Raw genomic sequence first — 14,169 nt, 5'->3', positions numbered from 1 at the left:
GCCTGGTCCAGCTGAGGAGCAGCTGTACCCTCCCTGCCTGCGGCGTGCCTGGGGTCCTGCCCCTCGTAACCCCTCCTGCAGCAGCCACCAGGCAGGGAGCAGAACCCAGCATTGGGGGCCACCTCCGCACCCACATGGCCAGGCTCAGCCTGCCCAGCTCACAGGCTCATTAAAGGCAGAATTTCCACTTAAAACATGAGGGCAAGGGCAAGGGCAAAGGCAGAACCTCTCAGGATGCAGGTGCTGCTGGAAAGCCTGGGAAGGCACGAGGCAGCATGGCAGCAGGACAAGCTCCAGGGACGCTGCAGGCCCGCAGCGCTCATGGCCACAGAAGTCCTACCCTGAAGTCCAGCCAGGTATTACCGAGCAATTTACCACCTTTCTGCAAAATAAATTGCACCAACAATTTGCTTCCTCCCGCAGGGGCAGGGCGGGCAGGCCGGGAACGTGGAGGAGCTGCTGCGCTTGCCCCGGACAGCCCTCGTGAGAAATGCTGACGCTTGCCTGGCCGTGCACGGGCAGCTGGGCAGAGGGCATGCTGCCACGGGATGCAGCAACATCGCCGAGGTGAAATCCCTCTGAGCCCCTGGGAGGGATGCTCATTGCCCAGCACCATCCTGGGAAACTTCTTGTCCTCTGAGGCTGGTAATGTCGTGGGGGCTTTGGCTTCCCCTCCTTGGCACCAGCCCAAGGCCAGCCAGGAATGCTGCTGGCACACTGGCACCTCCCGCACCCGCACACTGCACATCCCCAGGTACACCCTGCAGGCGGGATCCCCCCTCTCCCCCCATTTCCCCAGTGCCCCCAGGATAACGCCCCGCCACCAGCGGGCTCTCCTCAAAGGCGTGTCTCCACTCCTTCCCATTACTCCTGGCTTCAAGCCTCCCCCAGGACCCTGATTATCCTCCTCTGCAGCCCAACAAGGTGCCACAGCTCGTGTCAGCAGTGAACTGTGTCAGCTTTGTGCACCCAGATCATACACAAAACCCTAGATAAGCCAAATTATCAGAAGCTCCACTAATAAACTCCTCCAACTCAATACTCTATTTCCAAGCCCACTTGCTCTTAACCATTTAACCAGGTTCTCAACCACCTTGTAATCCTCACATTCATCTCATCTTCTCCAGCTTAATGAGTAATTTCCCGGGTGGCAGCGTATTGAGCACTCCACAGCAACCCAGGGAGAAGAGCTACAGTTGCCTATGTCTGGAAACTCTGGTATCGCAGAAATATCTCAGGTTACTCTGAGAGAAGCTACTTTTGGTGAACCCATGTTGCTTTTTATCCTATTTTCCCATTCATTTCCATGTCTCAGATTGACTTTTCCTGCCAAATTCACTCTGAAGCTTTGCCCCAGGTTACCGTCCCAGGCCATGGGACGTTCACGCCTCTGCATCGCCCTGCTTGACACAGGGCTCCCCACTCGCTTGAGACTGTTTGAACAAGATAATTGTGAGCTGGGAGCTGTGAAGTAACCTTGGCTGAAGCAGGACCAACTTCCAGGTCTGAACAGGTTGCTCATGACCTTCTCCAGTTGGGTTTGGCAGAACTGCACGAAGGGCAGAGCCCCGCAGAGGAGCCTGGCATGGGCAGAGCAGAGGGGAAGCACCATGTCCCATGACCTGCTGCCTCCGCCACGGCAAAAGGCAGCGGCTGAGTGGTCCCTGGCAGGAGCGAATCGTGGGTCGACCCCACCAGCAGTGCCTGCCTGTCAGGGACACGCCGTCCACCTTGTGCTGGCAAGCAGCCACCCGCCACGGCGCCCGGGGAGGGTTATTAGAAGGATAACAGCACTGGTGTTCTGCACCCTGCTTGGCATCGCTGCTCATGATTGCATAACATTAGCAGCAGCACAGGATGGGGCCCGCCAGCACGCACGCCCCGCTGCCGCTGATGGCGTCTGAACACGCTGCAGGCTGAACTCCAGAAACCACCTACTGCTGCTCCCTTGGGAACAGCCCAAATCCGTACAGCCGCTGCGTTGGAAGTGCCGCTCCTCACCAGTTTCAGTTTCCAAAACCGGCGCCTCGGCTGGACCGCGCGCCCACAGCCCGGCGCGGCATTGCCACTCACCTTCATGGTCGGCGGGGCGGTGAGGGGGGGAGATAGCGGCCGCTCCGGGACGGTCACATCCGTGCTGTTCAGCAGCTCCTGTTTCCTGAAAAACCAAACGCAGGCATGTCAGCTTCCCCTGTGCCCCGAGCAAGAGCGCAAGGCGGGAGATAAGGGCTTATCTTCTTTGACAAAGACACGGGCCTGTAGGCTGCCTGTAAAATACTATCTTGCATCTGAGAAAAAAAATAAACAGATCACATAAAAAGATTATAAATGTCATCTATAGAGCCCCCAGGGCGGGGCGGGACCCCTTGTTGCCCCACTGAGCGCCTGGGCTCTGTCCCTGGGAGCCATCCGGAGCCCGGCTGCGGGGCTGGGGCGCGCTGCGGTGCCGGTAGTGCCGGGCTCTGCTGGACGGCGGAGTGGGGACAGCCGGGCTGGGTTTCTATGACAACCCATCCCCACGGTTTCCCTCCATCTGGCACCCTCCCCGCCTGGGCAGGATCCGCGGCTGATCAGCCTCCCGGGAGCCCAGACGCCATGGATGGTGGAGGAGCTTCCAGCTCGGTGATGCCGGCGTAAAACCCAGGGACTCCCCAGCAAGGGTTTGGCAGGGCCCAGCTCTGAGGTCACCCCCACCCCCAGGCACGGGCACTGAATTTGGAGGCAGCGAGAGGTGTTACAAGGACATGAGACCCTGAGGGAGCTGGGAGCAGCCCCCACACCATGAACCTGCCACGAAAGCATCACACAAAAGCCCCCAGCCTCAAAAAGGCACCACCTCAGCCCTCCACCAATTATCTGGTAAAAACACTCTGTCCCCTTTACACCAACAGGTTCCCAGGCGGACAACCAAGCCGTCACTCGCAGCGGTACTGCCAGATGCTACTCTGGGAGTCAGAAAATCTGAGATTTAATTTAGTTTCCTCTTGTCCCTGCCAGATTAGTCCTGCAGAAACCGGGCCAAAATGTCCAACTGTTTATCTCGCAGTAATGAGGTTTGGTTCCCATGGCAGCCCACCCCGGGATGGCACGGCACGGCGTGCACAGCAGCCAAGCACCGATGCCCGCCAGGGTCCTCTCCAAAACATGCAGGTCCTGCCAGAGGGTACGCACCCAACCTCCTGCAACACCTGCCCTCGCCACCAGCCCCACCACCCTGGCTACTGCCCTCCCACCCACGCCGCCCTCTTCCATCAAGTCCCAGCTCTCACGACAGCAGGTGACAACCGCATATTGGACATGGGGGAGGTGTGGGAGCCTGCAGCCCCTCCTTGGCAGGGCCACGCGCCCTGGGCATGCAGCAGAGATGCAATAGGGACGCTGCAGGCACCACAGGCAAGTTTTCTACAAGACCGTTGGTGCAACAGCAACTGCAAAACCCCACCATTGCCTGTGTGAGCTAAGGAGAGGCTCTTGGCTGTGTCCCTGCTAATGAGAGACTTAACCAGAGCTTGAGAAGGGCTGGCTCTGCTCGTCCTGCCTGTATGCACAACAACTCTTGCTCATAGGCTTCTCCTGTTCCCGATGAAACTTGACTCCATCTCTTAAAACAAATAAATGTACGCATGTGCACACACACGATTATATATACACATGCATATAGGTAAGCTTTCAGGAGAAAGCCCTCTGCATGCTGCGGGTTGCAGGAAGGCACTGCAGCCTCCTGCCCGTCCGCAGCCCCACGCTGCAGGATCCCAGCCTGCCCTCCACAGCGCCACGGCCCAGACGAGGGATTTGGCATCTCTCCCTGTTGCTGCAGGACTGGCTTTACGGCGGAGCAGGGGAGAGCAGCCGGAGCCGGCGGCGCCTCAGAGCCCACGTCCCTGCAGCCGGCACGATTAGGTTTGTCTGGGGGGGCTGCCAGTTGTCAGCCTGCGCTGTCAATGCATTGCGTGTACGGAGACAAGAGAAGCAGGGAGCTGCGGCGCCTGTGACCGAGGGAAGGCAGGGACCAACAGGACGCAAATCAAGAGTTCTCATTAGTCAATGACTAAGGAGCAAGAATTAATGAACTTCGGTTGTAGCCAGGGAAACATCAGCTGGATGGCGGGGGAAATTCAGGGCTGGAGTTCAAGACCATAAATCTGTCCCAGAGGCACAAGAACAGCCCAGGAGGAGCACAGGGGGCTCAGCACGGCGCTGGGGAGATCTACACACTGCTGCGTCAGGCAGCGCTGCAGCTGAGACCAACCGCTGGCATGCGGGGACCCGACTCACAGACCCCTGGGACTTGGCAGACCAAATCCTCTGACACTTGTAATTAATTGCTGATCGCACTTCTCTGAGCCCAGGGTGCTTGGGGTCCTGCCGTCAGGACTTACTTCACTTGGACTCAGAGCTCCTCCCAAGGTGCAGGCAGCCACAGGCAGGAGGAAGGTGGATTTTTTGGCCTCTGGGCTGCAATGGGATGAAGCAGGAGGAGCAGAGTGGAGAGCTGCCCTGCGGCTACAAGGGGCGACAGCAAAGCAGGACCATCAGCACCCATCACCATCAGCGTTGCAGCTGCAGGACACCAAGGGCTGTGGCACTGCCTGGGTTGTGCCAGCAACACAACTGCACCTGGAATCACTGGGGGAAATTCCCAGTCATTTGTGCCCAAAAGTTAATCCAGACCAAGGAGGACTGGCATTTTACATTACATTAAACCAATACACATCTTATTTTTTCTTTCTATTTTTTAAATCAGAGCAGGTCAAATTTGCCTTACATTATTACCTCTCATTTAAGCTCTTAGCGTCTTCTGTTTTTTCCGTGCGAGAAATGAATTAAAACAATGTGGGACTGTGTATGGGCAATAGCAGAATTCATGTCGTGCCCACCTATACTGTTTATCGAGCTCCTTCCCCTTCTCCACAAATTCACCATGGCTCCACTGCTGAAAAAATGCTGAGGATGACAGATTTTTACTGTTTGCTCTTTGACTTTCTAGGGCACTAAAGCACGTCTTGATCTGGAGCAAACCACTCATCCTTTGCTCTCCTTGCTTTGAACCCTTAGCTCTGCCTGATTGCACTAATCTGCATAGTGGCCTCAAAGGCATAAAATGTATCAGACTTTGTAAAGATTAAAGTTACAGGATGCACTCAAATAATTTGATTTGATCTGGGATTTGTAACAGGTTGCCATAGCATCATATTCTAAGTATTATAAAATCACTCACACAACGTAACAGCATGTTCCTCTGTCACATGCTGATTGCTTCTTTGGGGCCAAACTGCTGGAACTGCTCCTGCAGTTCCGGGGGGAGCAAAACAAACCCATTCACCAGCCATTGCTTGTAATTAGCCTCCGTGCACTGGAAATATGTTATGTTGTACTGCAACCATTGACTCGAATGATTCAGTCTGCCGTCAGCTATGGGGTCAAGGGCCATCAGCCTAATTCCCAAACAGATTACCCTCACGGGATGATAAATGAATCATAAGGAAGATTAGCGTGTCTTTATCCATGCACCGGCACACTCACACGGAGAGGCAGCCTCCGGGGATCTCCCCTGAAGACAACAGCAGAGCCAGAGGGTGCTCACAGCAGCCCCACGCCGTGACCCGGCCCCTGGCTGGCACCAGGGGTGCGAGTGTCTGCAGAGCCCAAACCACAGCAGAGGTCCCAGGCATTCACGTCAGCAAGGACCGGGACTGCAGGATGCTGTGCAGCTCCCCATGGGGTGGGGAAGGATGGCAGGAATAGTGCAATGAACTTAAGCCTGGCCTTGGCTCGGCACGGCTCCAATAAACGGCCTCTGCAATCACTCCACACTCGCCTCTCCCTGGCACCATGGGAGACGTGTGGCTCGAGGTTCAATAATATATCCAAAGGTTATGGCACTGCACTCGCTCCCCAGAGGCAGCACCCAGCAAGCAGCCAGGTGCTTCACCTGGCCCCCACACCCCCAGGCCCACCCTTGGCCACGGCCAGGCATCAGCGCACAGGATGGGGGAGAGCATCCTCCGGAGCTGTAAGGCTGGACAGCCGGACAGCAGCCTTCCCGGAAGGCAACATGGGCATCATTTTGTAATTTTATTTCTTAATTTTACTCATTAGACAAATTAAGAGAGAAGGAAAAGAAAGAATTAGAGTCCTACATACTTAGAAATCTAATTAAGGAAATACCTTAATGCAGTTACACAGGCCCAACTGCACGGTTTCTAATGGAGAATGTGAGATCAGCCCTGCCATCCTGACACAGGTCCCGTGTTCCCCCCAGGGCCGGGGCTGCAGCCTCGGGGCTGTGCTGGGGGGCACCCCACTGCACCAGCCCCCACCGGGGAGGCACAGCCTGTGTGGCCAGGGTTGCTCCCCCTGCTTCTCCCAAAGGCAGAGCAAATAGGGATTCTTCCCCCCATTTTGAGTGCGTGGGCACTGGGTTTCTAGCACTGGTGAATTCCCAACACAGCGAGCACAGATGAAGCCTTTCTCTTGTCTTTAAAGCATCCCTGATCACACCCCAAAAGCGCCTACAAATTCGTATCCTGAATTTGGTAAACCCTGCCGACACACTGAAATTGTGATTAAAATGTCCCGTTCGGTACAGAGCCAGGGCTGCCAGGACGCCTGGGGCCCCCTGAGCTTTCCCAACCGAACCCCTGACTCTGAGCACACGCTTCCCTCATGCTTTCTCAGTCTTAAGCCTAATGAAAAACTTATAATGCATCCCACTTCTTGTTTTGTTCGTCTGATTTACTAGACAGGCTCTAAATTGACACGGTACGTTCACATAAATTACCCGTGGGAAGGGAAGATGTCAACATATTATCTGACACAGCGAAGTATTTCCACACTAAGTGGTTAGCTCTACCTTTTGTTACATTGTGTAAATTAAACATGGAGCATTGCAGGTTACCTTTATGCCTACGCGTAATTCTGCGGATGAAACCTGGCCTAAGGAGGTGCAAAACTCTTGCAGCAGCAAGTTCAGCCTGTCTAGATGCTGTATCCTTGAGAAGGACAGCAAAGATTATCCTGTAAATTAACAGCCTCTATTTTTGGACCTATAATTTTTTTGTCCTTGATGGGCATCACCTTGCCAGCTGCTCCCTTTTTAGTTTATTTAATATTCAATGCCCAGTGTCTTCAGTTTTCACAAGGGACTGTGCTCCTGTATTGCTTTTCATCCTTACACTGCCCCAGGTTAAGCTCCCATCATGGGGCGGGTGGTGGGAGCAGAGCCCAGGCTGCTCACCCTCCCTCTGCGGGAGGATCCTCTCCATCCCTGCTCCCTGCAGGCAGGTCCTGCACGGCTGCTGCGGCTCACGGCACCCGGCTGGGACTGAGCCTCCGACACCCAGCTCCCGGGACACCAGCGGACTCTTGCTGGAAGCAGTCAGGAGCCCTCAGCCAGCTGCTCGTAAGTCACAAAAAAAACCAACACAAAAATGGTTGGGTTTTTTTTTTTGCAGCAGAGACAAGGGCACCACATTGAGATTTTACACCTGGAAATCTGCAGTGAGTGACTGAACGAGGCACCTTACCCTGACTTTGAACAGCTCTCCATCCAATCCCAGGGACTCCAGGCAAGCAAGATCTCACTGCATCATCACTCATCCCAGGGAGGACATCTGCAGAGGACATGCACTGCTGCAGGGCTCCCACTGACTTCAGGCAGCCCTGGGGCTCCAAAGCCACCCTAGACCTGGGTTTCATCCTCCCACCCACATGCACCCAGAGCTGTGAAGCTGCCGGGGCTCCACACTGCACCACGCTGTGAAACATCTTCCCTGATACCCTTTTATGTCCTGGGCTCAGGCTGAACCTACCCTGAAGTGTTACCTTCTTGCATTGGTGCCTGAGAGCCAGAAAAGAAACAGTGCAGCATTTTCTGGTCTAGATTTCTTGCAATAAATTACCTATTTGCAAATTTCCAGCCTGCATCTATGTGCACACACAGCCTCCCTCACTGCACAGCTCCCACAAGCGGGAACCAAAGCCCTGCTCAGAGCAAGGTGACATTTAACTGCCAATGAGTTTGGCTTTAATTACTCCTCTGCACCGAGAATATTGTTGAGAACAGTTCGGAGCGTCCCGCACTCGTGCGGGCAGTGCTGCCTGTGCTGGTTGTGTGGGTCACAGCTGCGCCACGCGTTGCCTGTCCCACCTGGGGGCATGGCGAGGAGCTGGCTCCTGCTTTGCCTGCACCTCTACAGACACTGGGCTCTATCCAACTGGCCCAGGACTTCCCACTTGGTCTGGCTAGGAAAGTATGGCCCAATATGCAAATAATGATGGAAAGAGATTTTTATTGTTTACAAATTTTGTTGTCTGACGTCACTTGCAGGAATAGAGAGAAAGTGGTGATTTCCCACAGCGTTTGGGTAAACCAGCCAAGGCGCTCACAGACCTTTTAAAACCAGAAGGCTCATCTGATCCAGTTCCTGACAAACACAAGCCAACGAGCCTTGGGCAGCCGTTTCTGAGCTGATTCAGTAATTTGCGAATTACAGAGAACAGCTCCCAGAAACCAGTGCCTCCAACTGCAGGCAGAAGTGCTGTCCCTGCCTGGGCATCCACGCCAGGGGCAGGAGGTGGAGTGGGAGCAGGGAGGCCCAAAATACACAGGGTGCTGCTCCGGTGAACATCCCACTGAAACAAACGGGGATTAAAACTGACTTCAGCAGTATGAAGTTTTCACTCCAAGGCTCCGGGAGACAGACTACCCGTAAGTAGCCCTCACCGAACTAAAGCGTACACTAACAGCAGCAATAAAATACATCTACCTTATTCCCAGTTGCCTACACCATAGCTGAGGCCAGTACGTGAATGGAGGGGTGCACCCACACCAAGGCACCCACCCATTGGCTTTACCCTGCAGAAAGACCATAGGCTACCATAGCATCACCTGGCTTGCACACGGGACATTCAGGAAAACCGGTTTAGACAAAAATACCCAGTCCCAAATCCTAGGTTTCTGGAGTGGGACTGGAGCCAGGAGGAGCCCCAAGCCCATGGCAGCAGCAGCCCCCCAGGCCCCAGCTGCTGGTGCACGTTACTGTTGTGCCCCTCCAGCTCAAGCGCGCAGGACAGGCATGGACAGATTGATTGTGAGCGGAGGGAGCAAGGTAAGCAACACCCTGGGCTGCGAGGGGAGCTTGGTGAAGTCCATTTGTTGCCCTGCACTTTGCTGGGTTGCTAACAGGAAAGGGACATGGGCCACCAGGGACTCTGCAGCTGCCACCGATCCTGGCAGGCTTGCATATGGCTCATATAAAGCAAAATTCAATTGCAAACACAGAACAAAGACCAAATGTAGGAGGAAAAAAAGAAAATAGGAGCAGGTGGAGGAACAGAGTCCCTTTCGACGACGACGCTAGCAGCCCTTTCCTTTTCCTGCAGATTATGTCACTTTGATGGCCCTGGCAGCTTGCATAAGATGAAGCAACCACCGTAAAGCACTGCTTGAATTCTTGCAATCACTCCCATGAAGGTTTCTCAGTCCGCAGCAGACAGGCAAAAACCTCCTCAGGGTCTTGTTCTCCCCTTGAGAAGTCTGTGTGACTCTCATTGTCCTCAGTAAACCCTGTAGCAAGGACTACACTGAGAGGGTTTGTGCTCAACGTGATGGTGAGGAAAAAAATTAAAAATAAAAAAATCAGACTTGCACATCACTGGTCAGATTTCTGTGAGAGTTCAGAGCCAGATTTTTTCTCAGCCCTCAAGTGTCATGCTGAGCTCATTCATACAAATCTGGTACCTAGGGGAAAGACGACTCTTTGGGAAACACCTTGCTCGGTGTGACTGGTAAAGCACTCTCTTCCTTCCCTGCCATGCTTTGAGGAGAACGCGGGACGGCCCATGAGTTTCAGCGGGGACAGTGTTCAGAGGAGCATTTGGGCCCCCACTGGCAGCACAGACCTCCCCAGCACTCGGATGCTCCCTGCGTGCAGCACGTGAAAGCAGGAAAATAGGCTCCAGACCACGGAGCGCCAGGCAGGGCATGGGGGCCCTGGCCACCCCCAAGGCAACCAGCCCCTGCAAAACATGCTGGCCCGTAGCTGGAGCCCGTAGCCCACGGGCAGAACTACAGCAGGGGCAGGTCTTGGCTGAATGAGGAAAAACCCGAGGGGCAAAAGCAGGGATGGGAATGGCTGAGCCCGCCAGGACAGCCCCTGTACCCCGCATCCCAGCCAGGGGCAGAGGAGGACAGGGGTCACAGCCATGGCATGGCCCAGCTCAGGTGAACATCCATCTCTGCTGTGTACTCAGGACCACCAGGACTTGCAAGTCGTTTTTTTCTGACTGTTCAGCTTTGATGGTCTACCTAAAATCCCAGCAAAGGAGAAGAAAATATCCCAAAACAACAACAGCAACACATGAACTATACAGGAAGGCCACCATTAAGTCATAAAAGCACCACTAAAATCCTGCTCTCAAGGGCGCCCGCTGTCCAAGGCAAAGCACCTCCAGCAGCAGCACCAAAAAACGAGGTATGGACCCTACGACCCGAAACTGTGGGTGGGGAAAGAGCTAAAGCTTCACCCCCAATCATCTTGCTCTGATTTTTCAGGCTCACAGACTGAAGGGGTGGTGAGGGGGTGGTGTGTGTGCTTTACGACAGATTCCAAATAATCAATTATTCATTCATATGGTTTTGGTACAAAATCATAAATTGAACAAAAAAAAAACCCCAAAACCCTCAAACTGCAGTAGTGCCCACGTCGCTTCCACCCCGAACCAGAGGTATGAACACGGCCAAGGTCTGGATGCATAGTTCTTACTATTTTTAACAACAAAGTTGCCAGAGCAGCACAGTCCTGGAGGAGAGAGAACTCCCTGACCGAGGATGTGCAGCATAAATCAGAGCAGGGTAAATCTCTGAAGCAAACAGCAACTCCCCTTAAGGAGCGGGGGGGGGGAAGCGGAGCCGTGCAGAGCAGACGCAAGCTAACACAATATTGCAAACTGGCTATTTCCTCAAAACACAAAGTTGAACATAAAGTACAATCCGTGGCTTAGTCAATGAAAGATGAAACCGTTTGTCAGCTGTTCCCAGCGAAGCGACAAAGCTGTTGAGCTGAGTTAAAGCAGTTCCGCGAACACGGCGATCCCTGAAAAGAGAACGGTCCTCCTTGGTCTTCTCCGGCAGAAGAAACGGGCGGCGGGGTTAAACCCAGCTCGGGCAGGCTGAAGCGCGGCCCCTGCACACGCACACGCACGCCGCGAGCGGGGCGCGGCGATGCTCCCCGTGCCTCCAGCCCGGCGCCGGGGCAGCGCTGGCGCTTTACACCCGCACGCCGGATCCATCCCGACACCGGCCGCCGCGGATGCCACGAGGCTCGGGCCGGCTCGCCCAGAGCCCCGCTGCCCCGGCCCAGCCCCGCCGCTGCCCGGCGCCTTTGCTCAGGGATCCGAACGCCGGGAACCACCTCGCGCGGTACCTTTTCTCCTTGCTCTGCCTGCGGGATCTGTGCAGCAGCCCGATGAGCACCACGGCCGCCCGGATCCCCGCCCGCCGGGAGTGCATCCTGCCCGTCGGCCGGGACATCGCCGCTGCCGGCGCCGCCGACCGCGCTCCGACCCGCGCCGAGGCACCTGCGGGGGAGGCGGCGGCGCGTCCGCGCCCGCCTCCGCGCCCGCGCCGCCCTGCGCGCTCCCCGCCGCTGCGCGGGGCCGCTCCGCTGCGCGGGGCTGCTCCGGTGGCGACGGGCGCGGGCAGGGCTCGCTGAGGAGCGGCCACCGCTCTCCTCCTCCCCCCCCCCCCCCCCGCCCCAAAAAGGCTGCCCCCCCACCCACCCCCCTCCGCAGCCCGCCAGCCTGGGTTTTGCCGGGGCAAGCTGGGGTTTTGAGCACACTGAATGAACAAGGGACCTCATTCCCTCTGGCAGAGCTCCAGGGTCACCGCGGACACTGCGTTACCTTGATGCCGAGGCTTCCATGAAAACCGCCCGCACCACACATACACCGGGTTCTTTAAAGGGTGAAGTTACATTACAGCCCACTTAAAATCTGAACAGAGGGTTTTGTTCCTGCCTTGCAAACGGGTATTTCCCTGCCTTTTTCAGACATTAGCAAACCTTCCCCATACGGGACAGCTCTGAGCTGGGCCAAGCCAGGTGCCCACTGTGCTTGTGCCAGGGATGAACATCCATCCTGCTGCAGAGATGCACGGAGCCAGGCTTGGGATCAGCACGACAGCACGAGCCCTCCAGCTTGCCTCTTACACGGGGGAGCTGGCACACAGCTTGTTCCAGGAAATATATGGGTTTTTTTTTTAATTAAGTAAACTGTAAATGATCTACTTCACAACCTCAGCACCTTTCCCTGGAAGTCTCTGTTGCCACGGTGATAAAACACCCGGGTCTCTCTGCCCCGCCCCCTCCCATCTCACCTTCCTCCTCTGCGAGTTTAATTTTCATGGGAATAAGACACAGGACTAGCTACAGCATTTTGAGCATGTTCTTCCTTAGAGGGATAAAAACACAGTCCATGCTGTAGGCATGTATGAGAACATGCAGGCAAAACTGCAGCCATCCATCAGGCTGAAGCATCAGCATCTTCCCCAAATCCCACCGGTGCTTCGCATCTCCACAGCCAACCTCAGAGAGTCATAACCCTACTGCATCATCTGGTCAAGCCCATGAAAGTGTTTCCCGGGGTGTGCTTGGCCTTAGAGCAGGGAGAGGACAACCTCCCACCGGCAGCGGGGTGCGGGACCCCCAGAGCGGCTGTTTGGCGAACTGTCACAACCTACAGGTCAGAGCTTTTAGAGGGACCCTGCTGCAAACAGGCAGCCTGATGAGCGGGCACGCGAGGGCTGCAGGGCAGGCTGAGGCCACCCCACCACCAGCATCCCACCCAAGCAGGACCCCCACTGCTGCAGCCCCTGGGGAAAGATGGGGAGAACAGCCTCCCGCTCCTCGCCCACTTGGGGAGGCTTATCACGCACAGTCCAACAGCCCAGCAGTCCCGACAGGCCACGGAGCATGAGCTGCCTGGAAACCCCCTGGCCAGGGCAGTCAATCATTAACAGCGTGTGGGGCTCTCCTGGCAAAGCTCATAATAAATGTGCTTGCTCAGGAGCAAACAGTTCGCAAAGGCCACAGAGCACATCTGGCACAGAGCTGTCGCTCTGGCCGCCTCCTCCTGCCTGCCATGCTTAAGGTGATCAACATAACCTTAGCTCTGGCCTTTTCTATCAAAATGTCTCAGCACAATCTCTAATTGGATGTATTCTTTAATTTCAACCAAAAAACCCATCATCACCATAATGTCTTTATGCATTGTACTGTAAGTCAGATAAAAATATGTGCTGTGTTATTTTTGTCAATATGCCACATTAATTCACCCTAGAAGAACCTGACGGTGGTTCAGCCGTCACCACACCATTCACATTCACCTACACAGCACACGTGTAGCTCTTCAAAGAGTCAAGATCTAAACTTAAATCCAAGACTAGTATTTTCATATTTCAACAGACCTTGATGGGTCCCTGGGGAGGCTGAAGCAGCAGAAGGGTCTCTCCAGCACAGTAACTCCAGCAGACAAGTGTCAAGGTCCCCACTTCCCCACAATGAAGTGCCCAACCCATGCTCAAAACACCCCGAAACGTGTTTCTTCCTCTTTGGCATAACATCAGATGATGCCAAACCGCATGTGGTGGGTGAGAGAACGCGAGTGGATAAGGGGAAAGAATTCCGTTAAGCCTGGGTGCTGCCTTCCTCCCCACTGGCAGGGAAGAGCGCTTAACTCACACCGTGAAGCCTTTTAATAAAGTTTTTGTTGGACCAACAAATCCCTTTGTTCTTGTGGAAAATACCTGGCTCCTTCCTTTCAAGCAGAAATCATCAATCTGACACATTTCTCAGGCATAGGAGAAAAAAAAAAAAAAGAAAAAAGAAAAAAGAAAAGAAATTAGAACCCATTTCCATGTCAAATTATACCAATTCTCCAGCACCTCATTAGCTTCCAGTTAATGGAGGGGGAGGGGTTTTAATTTTAAACCTTTTACCTCTCGCATTAAACAGGCAGCTTCGAATTTCATTGAATCTCTCTCTCTGGAGACATTTTCCACTGTCTCTCTTCCCCTTTTCCAGACACGTTAAGTATTAATCTCCTCTTGTTTTATGCTGAAGTGGCTTTGTATTGATTTTTAAAGATGTTCAATTCTCTCATATTTGGAAA

At 54.5% G+C, this 14,169-nt stretch overlaps 1 protein-coding gene across 7 annotated transcripts in view; it reads right to left on the bottom strand.

Annotated features, from left to right (window-relative positions):
• RAP1GAP2 (RAP1 GTPase activating protein 2) overlaps positions 1 to 14,169 on the bottom strand; it is a 79,720-nt gene that overhangs the window by 28,146 nt on the left and 37,405 nt on the right. For 5 of the 7 annotated variants that reach the window (XM_064467705.1, XM_064467709.1, XM_064467703.1 and 2 more), the window contains exon 3: positions 2,074 to 2,158. In XM_064467705.1, the coding sequence (XP_064323775.1) occupies positions 2,074 to 2,158 (85 nt within the window). Of the gene's footprint in view, positions 1 to 2,073; positions 2,159 to 11,426; positions 11,584 to 14,169 lie in introns of those variants that run through there. The other 2 variants (XM_064467706.1, XM_064467707.1) reach the window with 1 other exon arrangement.

Source organism: Phalacrocorax carbo, chromosome 17, assembly GCF_963921805.1.
Source record: "Phalacrocorax carbo chromosome 17, bPhaCar2.1, whole genome shotgun sequence".
Classification (NCBI taxonomy): domain Eukaryota; kingdom Metazoa; phylum Chordata; class Aves; order Suliformes; family Phalacrocoracidae; genus Phalacrocorax; species Phalacrocorax carbo.
This window is presented reverse-complemented; position numbering and strand designations above follow the sequence as displayed.